This window comes from Xyrauchen texanus, chromosome 22, assembly GCF_025860055.1.
Source record: "Xyrauchen texanus isolate HMW12.3.18 chromosome 22, RBS_HiC_50CHRs, whole genome shotgun sequence".
Taxonomy (NCBI): domain Eukaryota; kingdom Metazoa; phylum Chordata; class Actinopteri; order Cypriniformes; family Catostomidae; genus Xyrauchen; species Xyrauchen texanus.
The window spans coordinates 5,993,426-6,006,507 of record NC_068297.1 but is presented as its reverse complement, the minus strand read 5'-3'; the positions used below and the strand labels follow the sequence as shown (position 1 = coordinate 6,006,507).

Genomic DNA, 13,082 nt, shown 5'->3' with positions numbered 1-13,082 from the left:
CAAAAACGATTTAAAAAAAGGTATAGCTGGAAAACGGACAGGATTAGCATAATTGTGCTTATAAATGTACCGGTAGTCAGTAACTGTACTGTGCCTAATCAGGGGAACGTTTTGTCTGCTTTAAATGGATTCTTATTTCCCAAGTTTGACAGTATGCCGACATTTGCCATCTGTCTTGCTGTGGTTGAGTAAGCACATAAGCCGTTCGGGCAGCACTGGGCATTGCAAGCAGGTTCCCACACAGAATCAAAACCGGAACAACAGCCTGTTGATTGGCAGCATCCCTAGATTCATTTCTGGACAGTGCCCTCCATGCAGAAATACCCCAACTTTTGACATCAAAGGGGCCACTAAACAAAACCATATATCACACCACACATTCTGCCTAGATTTAACTTCAAAAGGTGGGTTCCTTTAGTTTGTGTTTGTAAGAGAGATAAAGAGAAATTGAGCCAGAGAGCTGAGATAATTTCTGCTGAAATATATTTCAAAAAGGAGAAATAGCTCATTTGCACATTCAAAAAATCAATCCATCTAGGAACTACAATGTCAGAGGCTACATGGGCTCCTTTAGATGGAAGCTACTTTATTCACTGATAATCACCAGATAATAGATTTGTTCAAGATTTAATGTGACACATCTGGGAAATATTTTCCACATTTTCTTTTTGCTTTAAAATAGAAAGAATTGTCCTTAAATAGTGCTGAGCCATTGTGACAGGTGCTTCATTGATTAGATAATTTGTCACACTGGGATTACTACTGGAAACTAGATTGTTTTTGTTTTCAATACCCCTTTATTCTGTTCCATTATGACACTTTCACTTTCAAAAAGATGCTGGGCTTTATGTATTAATTAATTCATTCATTTACTCTTTCCATATAGTAGAAAAAGTGGGACTTAGTTATACATAATAAAATATTGCTATCTATATTTGTATATGTCTGTAACATATACATTTCTTTCTCTTTTTATTCTTTTTTTTTTTACACCAATTAATGTTGCTGGGCTTTTACTTCCAGGTGGAGTATAAGATCGATGCTCTGTAGCAGATGACCAAACTGAAAGAGTGTAATTTAATCAAGCTGAATGGAGAGTGGTGCTATAGGAAGGCAGAGCTTATGAGATTCAATTACTACGACATCTCTCTTAAAAATTTTACACACACAGATCCATTATGAGCTTCAATGTGTTCTTCAGTTTTATGGATTCTGATTTATTGCAGTAAAGCAAAAAAAAAAAAAAAAAAAAGCCTCTGGGCTGATCCAGCAATTTCAAGACAGGAGATAAACCTTCCATACTCCAGTACACTGGTACTTACATTCAAAATATGGTTTGTGTATTCTCACAACCAGCATGGAAACCAGAAGTAATAATCTGAAGAATCTGATTTTTACAGTAAAAAAAAACACCTTATATTATTCTAAAAACAATCTGAATTGCACTGAACACACATTGACCTTTAGCCTAAATTCCTTGTTGTGATGTTCAGGCTTACAGACATTCGCTGGGTTCCATGATTCTTTTGTTTCTCATTTTATACAGCCACTTTTATAAAGGAAAATGCCCATGGTAATTACTCTCAAACCCCTAACGGGCCAGTCTCTGGGTTATTACGTGCTGGTAATTGGCTTTGGACGGATGACCAATGAAATCACTATAGAATGCTTTTCCAGTGATGTATGAGCCGCTCTTTGGTTTTCAAGTAATGGTTAATGGAAACAAGGTATCTGAAGCATTACATACTGTCATCAAATCACTGGCCAGCAACCGCAGTGGCATTTTTCTATTGTTTTCTGAGCAAATGACAGGTTAATTTTTACCCTAATCTTCCAGAAACAACAATGGACAATAACACTAAAACAGGATGAGCTCATCTTGTGGTCCGCCATGCATGCTACAAAACTAATTCCATTTAATTTTCAGGATGCCAGCGGTTGAGGTGTCAGGACTCTTGGGGGTGGGGGTATTTACTAAACATTAGACATGTCTGAAAGATGGAGATTCATTATAAATGCAAGAAAATGTCTGCCTGAAAAGGCACTTACAAGATATTAGAAAGGGGCAATGGATACACTTTGCGACAGTCTGATATATCAAAGATACTTTGAAATGACACAAATCTCCATGTCTCACTTGAGCCAAGGCTGATGTGATGTGACCTGAAAGCAAAGGTACTCTAACACCATGTGATGCCATTTTAGAGAGCATTTCATAAATTTGGAGCTCAGGCTAAAGGTATTGTAATATGGATGGAATATCTATGAGATTTAACCATACAGGGTCTTAAAAATGAAAATACAAAAATGATAGTTTGTTTAGAACCACAATCTAAAAAGGATATTAAGATATCTTTATTAATAACGCTTTATTATTTAATAATAATAATAATAATAATAATAATAATAATAATAATAATAGGTGTTTAAGCACTCCTGCTTTGAAAAAACATTGCATAAATATCTGCACTCTAGTCACTTACCTAGTTTAGAGTGCCCAAAGCAAAACACACAGCCATCTGCACCATTCACCACAGACTGGATGACTTCAGCCACAGTTCCTGCACAAACCTCTGCCTGCCAGGAAACAGACAACAACCAATCAAACTCATGAAGGTTGTTAGTAACTTTAAATAACACTTAAAGTATCATTTCTGCACCTTTAGCAGCAACAAACAAAACTGCTATCAACCTTAAGACCCCAAAAGGTAGCCATTTGTTAAGGCTGTTCAACAATGCATTATATTGTAACAATATATTTTTCTAACTAATCAAAATAACTGTTTTTATATTCCCTTTGCAGCATTGGTAGCTTGCTGTAGCTGCACCCTTTTTGCACCCTTGTAGTTTCACTCTGCTAGCAGCTACTGTAGCCTACACTGCTATTGTGTAACAGGCTTGAAAACAGTCATAACTGGATCAATTAGCTTTATAGCTCAGTATGTTGCTAACTTAGTAGCCTGTTAGACTCCTGCTATTCTAGCAAATAAGGCTAAAAGGCTAGTCGGTTAGCAGCATGCAAAGCTAGCAGGCTAATCGGCTATCTTTAGGCTAAGCTAGTAGGCTAATTAGTTAGCCCATGAACCAACCAAAAAAAAAAAAAGTAAAATGTTTAATTTGACACTTAGAATGAGTTATATAATATAGTGTGTCCTAATTTCAAATACATGCATTTGTAGTATAATAAATAATGTTGTATTTAAATAGTTAACCCTTACAAAAACTGAGAGTGCAAATTTGCTGCAAACTTACCACAAATTCGCCACAGATCATTTTCACATGCAAATGAGCTTTGCAGAAAACTTGCGGAAAATTGTCAATTGTTGCCAAAGGTTTGCCGGAGGTTTACCATTACCGGTGAAGAGCTGCTAACATTTACGGTGAATCACAAGCTCATTTGCATGTGAAAATAACGGCCTGCAAATTTGCGGCTAGTTTAGATTTTTTTGTAAGGGAAGGTGACACATCAAAATATATAGAGTAAAAATAAAAAGAGTAGTGTGGTAGTAAGCTTCTCTGAACATAGTATCAGTTCAATGCTGTGAAGTAACTAAAGCCTTCTGGCTATGAAATAAATGTGAAAGAAATGTCCAACCCAAACATCCTCTCTCAATTTGAAATATTTCAACACAAGAAAGAAATGCACAGCTACTTTAATGGATAACAGTTTTTTATGCTGCCTTCACATGCTATCTGAATGATCATAAATACGAGTTTCCCCACTCAGAAGTTGCACACGAACAACCCCTCAAATTATAATTACGACTGGGAAACTTTGAGATATGCTGCCTTCAAGTGCACCTGGGAAGTTCGTACCCCCAATTTGGGCATTCATTACAATGACATGTCACGCATTCAAATGAGGAACAAAATATGGAAGAAGCCAACCTTAATCAATTATGAAATGAACGATGGCAAAAGCAATTTATTCTGTATTTTTTATACAGATACTTTATACAGATTCTTCTTTATTCTGCAATTTATATGATTTATTAATGCATGGTATCTAACATATTAATAATTAATTTGCTTAAAACAAACCGTGAAGGTAGTTTGACTGTTATATAAAACAAATTAATATTATTTAAATAAATTACAGAAATGTAAATAATTTTGCAAAATCTTTACTTCCTATCATCTATCATGTTGACAAGCCCCTTGCAACGTCCCAACTCGGAAACTCATACTCATATATCACCTAGAATCCAAAATTCTCACTTGTTTATACAACTTTGCGGGGTCATTCATGTGCTCGGAACTCGTAATTAGATATTTCCAACTCCATTTGAAAGGCACAAAAATGTTGATACCCGAGGTTTCCGAGATTGGAGTTGTCCTAAACTTTCAACATGGTAGAGGACACTACAGTTTCTGTACTGAATGACAGGTTTTATTCATTTTTCTAAATGCAGCTAATTGTTAGTGCTTGCCGTTTTGATCATATAAATGTATGTATATCAGCAACCATTCTATGCATGTTGTAGATTTGAACACCATAAAAATAGGTTGCATTTGACTAAAATTCCATTTTAGTCAGCAAGCTAATGGAGTAATATGTATTATAGTGTCAAAATAAAAGTTCCTTAAGAAATATGTATGCATGAACCTTGCGTCGTCCTTGCTTCCTGTTCTTTCTGACAACAAAGCACTTGAACACAACATACTCATAATTACCACTTCAGAAGCATTAACTCATTTTAGACATATACCAATCCCTCACCTGAGATGCATCATGGGAGAAGGCAGCATCAAACGCAAACATCTTGGGAGGAACCTGGTTGGAGCTGCCACGTTTCTGAGTTTGATTCTGTTGAGAATTAGCTGCTGGGTCCATGATGGTCACCTGCTTCTTACGAGAATCAGCCTTCAGGAAAGAGCTGGACTCTGCCGCGCTGGTGTGCGATGAAGGACACATTCGTACCATCACTTTAACCTGAACAGAAATACAACATCTTCTCATTAATCTTCCTCTGAGCATCACATCAAAGTGTCATGCTGCAAAGCAGCACATATCTATAAGTTAAAACACAACAGACGTTTTTGCAAACAAAATACAATTCTGCTCCAGGGAGAGCAAGCTTTTAACTAAGTTCACTGCCTTGCTAAGTATAACAGTTTGTGGAAAGTTTGAATATTCTTTCTGAACACTTTTCCTATAAGAGAATCTTGTTGTTTCATGTGGTTTTAAACAGCGCCATGACAACTTTTTTGTACAACTCCAAAACTTTCTTTACATGTTTATAGTCGTTTATGTATCTGACTCAGGATAGAGGAAACAGAATTATGTGTGTGATAACTCATAAATATTTAACAAGTTAAATTTGTGCAGGCAGCAAGCAAGAAATATATCTCACTAATACTGCTAAATGCTGGCGTGAGATTAAGCAAATGGAACACCGTGCAACTTGCAACTGAGTTTTCATTTTGGGAAAACTAATGTTAACAAATAAATCTTTTGATTTTAAATACGTATTAGTATATGTTGAAATGAACATGAACTAAAATTAATATATGCTGTAAAATTATTGTTCATTGTTAGTTTGTTAAATAATGTTGGTAACTAATGTTTACATTTACATTTATGCATTTGGCAGATGCTTTTATCCAAAGCGACTTACAGTGCACGTATTACAGGGACAATCCCCCCGGAGCAACCTGGAGTTAAGTGCCTTGCTCAAGGACACAATGGTGGTGGCTGCTGGGACTGAACCAGCAACCTTCTGATTTAACAGTTATGCGCTTTAGCCCACTACACCACCACCACTCTATTACAATCATATATATATTTAAAAAAAAAAAAAACATTTCATTTGTAGAGAAAATAATTCATTTGGAATAATATTTCAGAATAAAAGGATCGAAAGTCCTTCCAATTTTGTATGGTCTTAACAAAGATGTGAATTCCTGTGTATAGTATATTCCGGCGTAAATCGTATGCCTTGCCAAATGGGTTCCACGTCCACCAAATGTTTTGATTAACCTAATCTATAGTTGAACATTTATGTTTAAATATGCTTTCTGAAGTGTAAACACATTCTTTGAGAAAGTGAAAATTTATACAATATCAATGACTTAATGCACCATCTTACATATTAATCCATGTACCCTTGCAGATCTGTACCACATTCATAAATAATCATCAGGCCTAATGCTCTGTTTACACGCATGTGCTCACTGAAACATCATTCACATACACTGAACGCAATTACTGATTAGTGGACCAGAACACAAGGATGATTGTTGGAGCCCTGGAGAAAGACATGGGATAAATCATGGATTTCCTTACAGCTCAAACTTGGAACATGATTCTGGCAAACATTCTATGGACTGTAACAGTTATCCTTGTGGACTAGAATAGTTATAAAATCAGAGGGAGGACTTACTACATATAATGTCTATAGTTTTGAAGTTAAGTGTTCAACAAGCACATACAGTATGGTTGTGTATAATTAAACAGTGCAGGGTGCAATGGTTACCTTATTAAAGGCACCATCCCTCAAAACACTCACTAGTCACCCTTATTTTCTTCTCTCTGAGCACTTGCTTGATTTAGCGATGTGGAAAAGACAGAAATGTGGTCATGGAGTACCCTAAGGGGCATTTATCTGTCATGCTGTGAAATGTAATTAGAGAAATCAAAGTGTTTAAGATTACATTTCAAGTAAAGTACATGTTCAAATGACACATTTTCAGACCATCTAACAATACAGACATTCATCCTTCTTGTCTTCTCAACGCAAAGCCAAAATCAAAGCAGTAGACATAATTACCGTAGAAATCCAATCTTGACGCCATTATGGATTAGCAAATACAGCATCATCATTGCATTGATAGACATTTTGATAAAGCAGAAAATTGCTCCTTTAGAGCATCAGACGACATAGATAGTCGCACATAGATAATCACATGTCTCCCTTTAGCTTTTTTTCTAATTTAAGGATCAATAATAGATTTGAGAGCCCAACACAGGTTTATATGTAGAAGAGATTCCCCTCTTATTGCCTCTGGACAGTGAAGATAATTTTATATCATTAAAGTGGATTCCATTGAGATCGATAAGTTAAATGACAGAGTGTTTCCAGTCCTTAATTCAGAACTCTAGATATGGGTTGATAAAAATAGATTAAGATGTAGTATTACTTGTCCATGAAAGTGGCCTTTACAATTCTACAACCATGATCTCATAAATGTTACGATGGCAAAATTTTTGTGACATTATGTGGTTATTTACATGTATCTAGGCAATCCGAGGTGAAATGCCCATTGTGTTGTGCTAAAAATCAAGTTGTATTCTTTTACCAAACAGATAGAGTTTTTAAGGTTAATGGTAAATCAAGTTTTAAATCTAGAAAATCAACATGCCTATCATAAACCTCAAATTAAACCTAACCAATAGTGTCACAAAAATGCAATTGCTGAAGCATCTACGTCATTTTGTGGCGCTTCTATGATACTTTGATTTATATGTCGACTCGCATGCTCTCCAGGACTCGTATCCCAGTCCTTGATGCTCTATCAACTAAGCAACCGTGCAATTTGTTTAATCTCGAATAAGCTTGTGAATGTAGTTGGTTATGTAATGCAAATATGTCAATCATGATCTGTAGTAAATGCAGATGTCACAAGATAGCATTGTGTGCCCTTACAAAAAATCTGGAGTTCTGGCAAACTAGCCGCAAACTTGCCACTCATTATTTTCACATGGTAAATGGTCTGCACTTATATAGCACCTTTTTAAGCCTTAACGGTATTCAAAGCACTTTACACTGCGTCTCATTCACCCATTCACACACACACATTTACACACCAATGGTGGCAGAGCTGCTATGTAAGGTGCTAGCCTGCCATTGGGAGCAACTTGGGGTTCAGTGTCTTGCCCAAGGACACTTCGGCATGTGGAGTCATGTGGGCCGGGATTCAAACCACCAACCCTGCGATTAGTGGCCGACCCGCTCTACCAACTGAGCCACAGCCGCCCCAAATCACATGCAAGAGCTTGTGATTTGCTGCAAATCTTTGCCAGATGTTTGAAGCTCTTCACCGGTAGTGGTGAACCGGTTTCAAACCTTTGGCAACAATGGACAATTTGCTGCAAGTTTGCCGCAAATCTCATTTGCATGTGAGAATGAATAGTGGTGAATTTGCCATGAACTATTGATTTTTGTTAGGTGAGGAACAAGGTGAAAAATAAGTGTTTATGAAATGATAATATGCCATTTTACTATGTGATTTGTGTGAAAGGGGATACAAATATTTGTTGTTTTAGCATCTCTAGTGTTCATTTAAGTCATGTACAAATAATTTAGAAAAAAAGGAGGAATAAGTGATTCTATGAGAACAGTTTTAGAACATAAAGTGTTGTGGGGGATTGCCAGAGCATTGCTATGTGTTTGCTAAGGTGTTCAAAGTGGTTGCATACTGGCCCGTATGAAGAGGTCCCATCCCCAAGTCCGTATGATAAGCTAGCTCTCTGGCCCCTCCTTCAGTGTAAGTATATGTGATTTTTTTTGCCCATTTAATCATTCAGCCGACAAAATTAAGTTTGATCATTCAGAAATGCAATCGCACACCTCTCCAAAACAAGTCCCACATTTTGAGGTATCCCTTATATATACAGTATACCACAAACGATGTGGGTTGAGTTATGCACCAAAGTTTAATACTTATGGTTAGGGGTTTGTTCAAATCCCTAACATCAAGTTTGCACAATAGTGATTCTTGCCTCAGAAAGCACCACTAATAATAGTCTTTTTTTTCTCTCCTGATCTTTTCAGGTCCTGGTATCGCAACTTCCTAAGGAAAAACTTTCAATCCTTTTGCCTTTCCTGAAACAGATAGCTAGGAATGTCATTATAGCATGTTAAATATTTAATTCCAGTATTTTTAGTAGCAAGGAGAACACTGGTTACTGTTTTTTGCATAGTCCCTCTGAATTATACATGAGGTGCATTACATGTACAGCTCTTCAATAGTACCTGCTGAAAACGTGAGCAAAATCCAAGATGCTCATTTGTAGTCCAAGATAAGACGAATGCTGCTGACCTTTGATGGTGTAATGATACCGTCATTTCACGCTTTGCTGCCCCTACGTTTCTACTACAGCACCTTAATCCACCAGAGATGCGGTAGCATTGGCAGCAACGGTATGTCAGAAAATGTAGCTACAGTACGACTTATCTGCGAGTCTATAGTCTACTTTTGAAGTAAACCTTGTTTCTGAGCCTTAGCGATAAGTTGCAACATCAAGAGCTTCAAATGGGCTTAGATCTAACAAAGTAGTGGCAGGCAGAATGTAATTAAACCTAGTTCTACGTATACTCTCAGTCCCTGTGTTGCAAAAAGAATCCAAATGTATTTTTTTATTGTGTTTAGTGTAACCAATCCTTCCAGGTTTGTATGCCATTTCTATTGTGCCTGATTTTTACTCAACGTCCAACAAACAGCTTTGCTAATGTTTGGTGATTCGCGTCAAAACTCAATACATACTAATTTGCTCTCTCGGTTTTTCCGAAGCTGAGATAAGACCACGGCAGGGGGCTTCATTAGCCAGCATATGCAGCAGGATGGCAGAGGCGGTGGTCGACATATGAGCTCTTGTGGGTGAAAGCAGTATGGAGAGAGCAGCATGACTAATTAAAGATGATGCTCTAATTGCTGTTATTATTGATCCTTAAGAAATAAGCCCCCAAAAGTATTTTGCCATTTAATTGCATTCATTTACTTTGCATTAAATGACAAAATATAAAACCGAGTGCATGTGCCATCAAATGAAGCTAAAGCTGGTCTCAGAAGTAACTTCACATTTCTGAGACATTTTTGTTTTAAACAATAAGGTCATTTTTAGTGGATGTATCAAGGCACTTCCCCTTATATTCACACAAGTGTTTACTCAGAAAGTGTCACAATAGTTTTTATCTTATACTTCAACAGTATATCCATTTCTATTATCAAGCATCTGTTTGGAATGATCAAAAACTGAGTCTGAGAAAAATGTATATCCACATTACTTACAGTTTGGGTTTAGGCTCCAAAAGTCAAATGCAAAGAAGAAATAAGGTTGCACACTGTGAGCATAGCAACAAATCTGTCATTTGTCTTTATTCAGAGGCCAAAAAGTTGTTTTTTCTATGGACAATGTGCAAGCTTTTTTTCTTTTTTACTTTAACATCTCTTTGTGAAATGATTTGCTTGAAAATGCACTTATTTCTTTAAAATAAATTCCTCATGGTTTGATATCTTGTTATCTAATGAAATGACATTCATTTTAAAGTGTGGCTTAAATGGGGATTTGAGCATGGATTTCTATCCAACGTCCACATTATATATCTTATGTTTTTGCATAGGTGTTATGGCTTGTTCCCTGATATTTACAAAAGAGGTTTGACAAAAATGTCAATAGATCACTTTTTATTTCAATTATTGATTTGATTTATATCTTGACATTTGAAGTATGGAATAGGGATGTACAGATCTTCAGCTACTTGTGAAAAATGCATTTGTTGCTGCATAAATGAATAGAGAAATTGAGAATTGAGCATATTTTATGCATAATCAATAAAGCTTTAATTGAGACTGTATATCCATTACAATAGATATATAACTGTAAAACAAGTATTTAGATTGCACTTAAATCAGTTACGTCCCTGGCCGGTTTTGAAGATCTTAATTAAAAAGCCTTTACATGCAATCCAAAAATATAATTTCTCTGGTGCATCTTTGTTTGTAATTTAAAACAACGCACTGTCTGGATGTGAGGGACTTCTCTATTTGTTCAAACCACACAGGAATATTTGGATGTATATTTCAAGTCAAGATCTAGGTCTAAAACTGTATTGAATTCCCATATGCTCTGCTCACTCCGTAATTCCCGTAAGGTATTTTTCATTAACACCTTTATTGGTGAAAGCCCTATTAAAAATTGATTAGCCAAGGTCAGTGCCTGCACTGGTCACATGATTGATGAATCTGCCAGGCTTGCATAGTTCTGTTCTACCACCATAAGGATAGAATGGGGAGTCCGAAGGAAGTCGAAAATACCTGAAGAGAACTTATCAATTAGCATTGCCATTCATCTCAAAGGCAGTTGCTCTGTTGGCACTGTACGCAACCTGTTTGTTGCCATCTTTGTATAAAAAAAAATATTACAAATATAATTAATTATATCTTAGTATTTAATCTCGTCACATCGTAAGGTCTTGAAATTCATTGTGGGAGCCGCCTCACTGATGATGTGCATCATGAACGCTGTGTGAATTGGGAAGAAAACCATCAGGGTAGAGATGAAAGGGTGACATCGTTCACACCTAGACATTCAGACCTATTTAGACTGCATTTTTAATCATTTTAATATCATCAATGTGATGGGAATGTCACATGTTAATGTAATGCAGATGCAGCAAATCTTTTATTCAGATTGCATTTTTTTATTACTTATGCCCAGTTGTGATATCTAAGAGCAATTGTGAATTATATGTCTGAGTCTTTGATCAATATCTCAAAAACCAATCACTTTCTGCCATCGTCACAAATCTTATAGAAGCTCAAAAAGCCACAACGAGCAGCTTCACCCACCAATATCTCACAATGTTCTTATTTCCAAAGGCCACAGTTGCAGCCCAGTCCCTTGAGATAGGTGACATTTTTCCTTCGTAAATGTCAGCATTTGCATTATCCACCATCTAGCTTGTGCTCTCTTTTGCTAGAGAACCATTTAAGTCTCCTTCCAGGTATAAGCAGTCTTCAAGTGAGCCAGCACACTGCACAACATTCAGCCAAAACTTGGGTGTTGTTTGCAGGCGAACTCCTTGTTTAGCCACATGTTTTAATGCAAAAACTGGATTATGGATTTCACCAAATCTGTGTTCATTTTTTGTTTAACTTTTTGTTTTAGTCATCGTTTTGGTCATTTGATGTCCTCTCATCGTGGCATAGTAATCATCCATCCATCCATCTTCAACTGCTTATCCGAAGTCGGGTCGCGGGGACAGCAGCTCCAGCAGGTGGCCCCAAACTTCCCTATCCCGAGCCACATTAACCAGCTCTGACTGGGCGACCCTGAGGTGTTCCCTGGCCAGTGTGGAGATGTAATCTCTGGACCTAGTCCTGGGTCTTCCCCAAGGCCTCCTCCCAGCTGGATGTGCCTGAAACACCTCCCTAGGGAGGCGGCAAAGGGGCATCCTTACCAGATGCCCAAACCACCTCAACTGACTCCTTTCGACGCATAGGAGCAGCGGCTCTACTCCGAGCTCCTCACGGATGACTGAGCTTCTCATCCTATCTCTAAGGGAGAAGCCCGCCACCCTTCTGAGGAAGCCCATTTCGGCCGCTTGTACTCGCGACCTAGTTCTTTCGGTAATGACCCAGCCTTCATGACCATAGGTGAGGGTAGGAACAAAAATTGACCGGTAGATCGAGAGCTTTGCCTTCCAGCTCAGCTCTCTTTTCGTGACAACGGTGCGATAGAGCGAGTGCAACACCGCCCCCGCTGCCCCGATTCTCTGGCCAACCTCCCGCTCCATTGTCCCCTCACTCGTGAACAAGACCCAGAGGTACTTGAACTCTTCAATTGGGGCAATACCTGCTTCCCTACCCGGAGTACATAATAGTAATTAATGTTAGCCTATTTAAGAAGTATAAATAATATATGCATAAACAAAACAAACTTAATTGAATCAAATGGCATATTATTTTAGTTTCGTGCAAAATGACAAAATGTGTTTCAGAATGTAACAGACCAAATTTAAATATTCATATCTTTTTAAAAATGTATAAACACTTACTTTAAACATGTTTTAACATACAAAATATGTATCAACATAACCAAATACAACATGTGAAAAACATGAGAACCCAAGCTCCTGAAATAATAACTTTACAATAAGTTAGAAGTTACTTTATTGTGAATTCAAATTAAACTGTGGTATATTTTTGTTGATTTATTTAAAATAAAATCACATAATTACTGTTATCTTTATTATCATTGCCAAAAATAATTATTATCAACAAATATTTTCATCTGTAATACCATTGATGAAATTAATGCTGCTCTAAATCTCTCTAGACTCAGTCAAACACAGCATGTA

At 37.0% G+C, this 13,082-nt stretch overlaps 1 protein-coding gene across 2 annotated transcripts in view; it reads right to left on the bottom strand.

Annotated features, from left to right (window-relative positions):
- kif26ba (kinesin family member 26Ba) overlaps positions 1-13,082 on the bottom strand; it is a 123,573-nt gene that overhangs the window by 17,194 nt on the left and 93,297 nt on the right. For both annotated transcript variants that reach the window (XM_052154336.1, XM_052154337.1), the window contains exons 6-7: positions 4,721-4,933; positions 2,484-2,577 (exon numbers count right to left, since the gene is read on the bottom strand). In XM_052154336.1, coding sequence (XP_052010296.1) covers positions 2,484-2,577; positions 4,721-4,933 — 307 coding nt within the window. The remainder of the gene's footprint in view (positions 1-2,483; positions 2,578-4,720; positions 4,934-13,082) is intronic.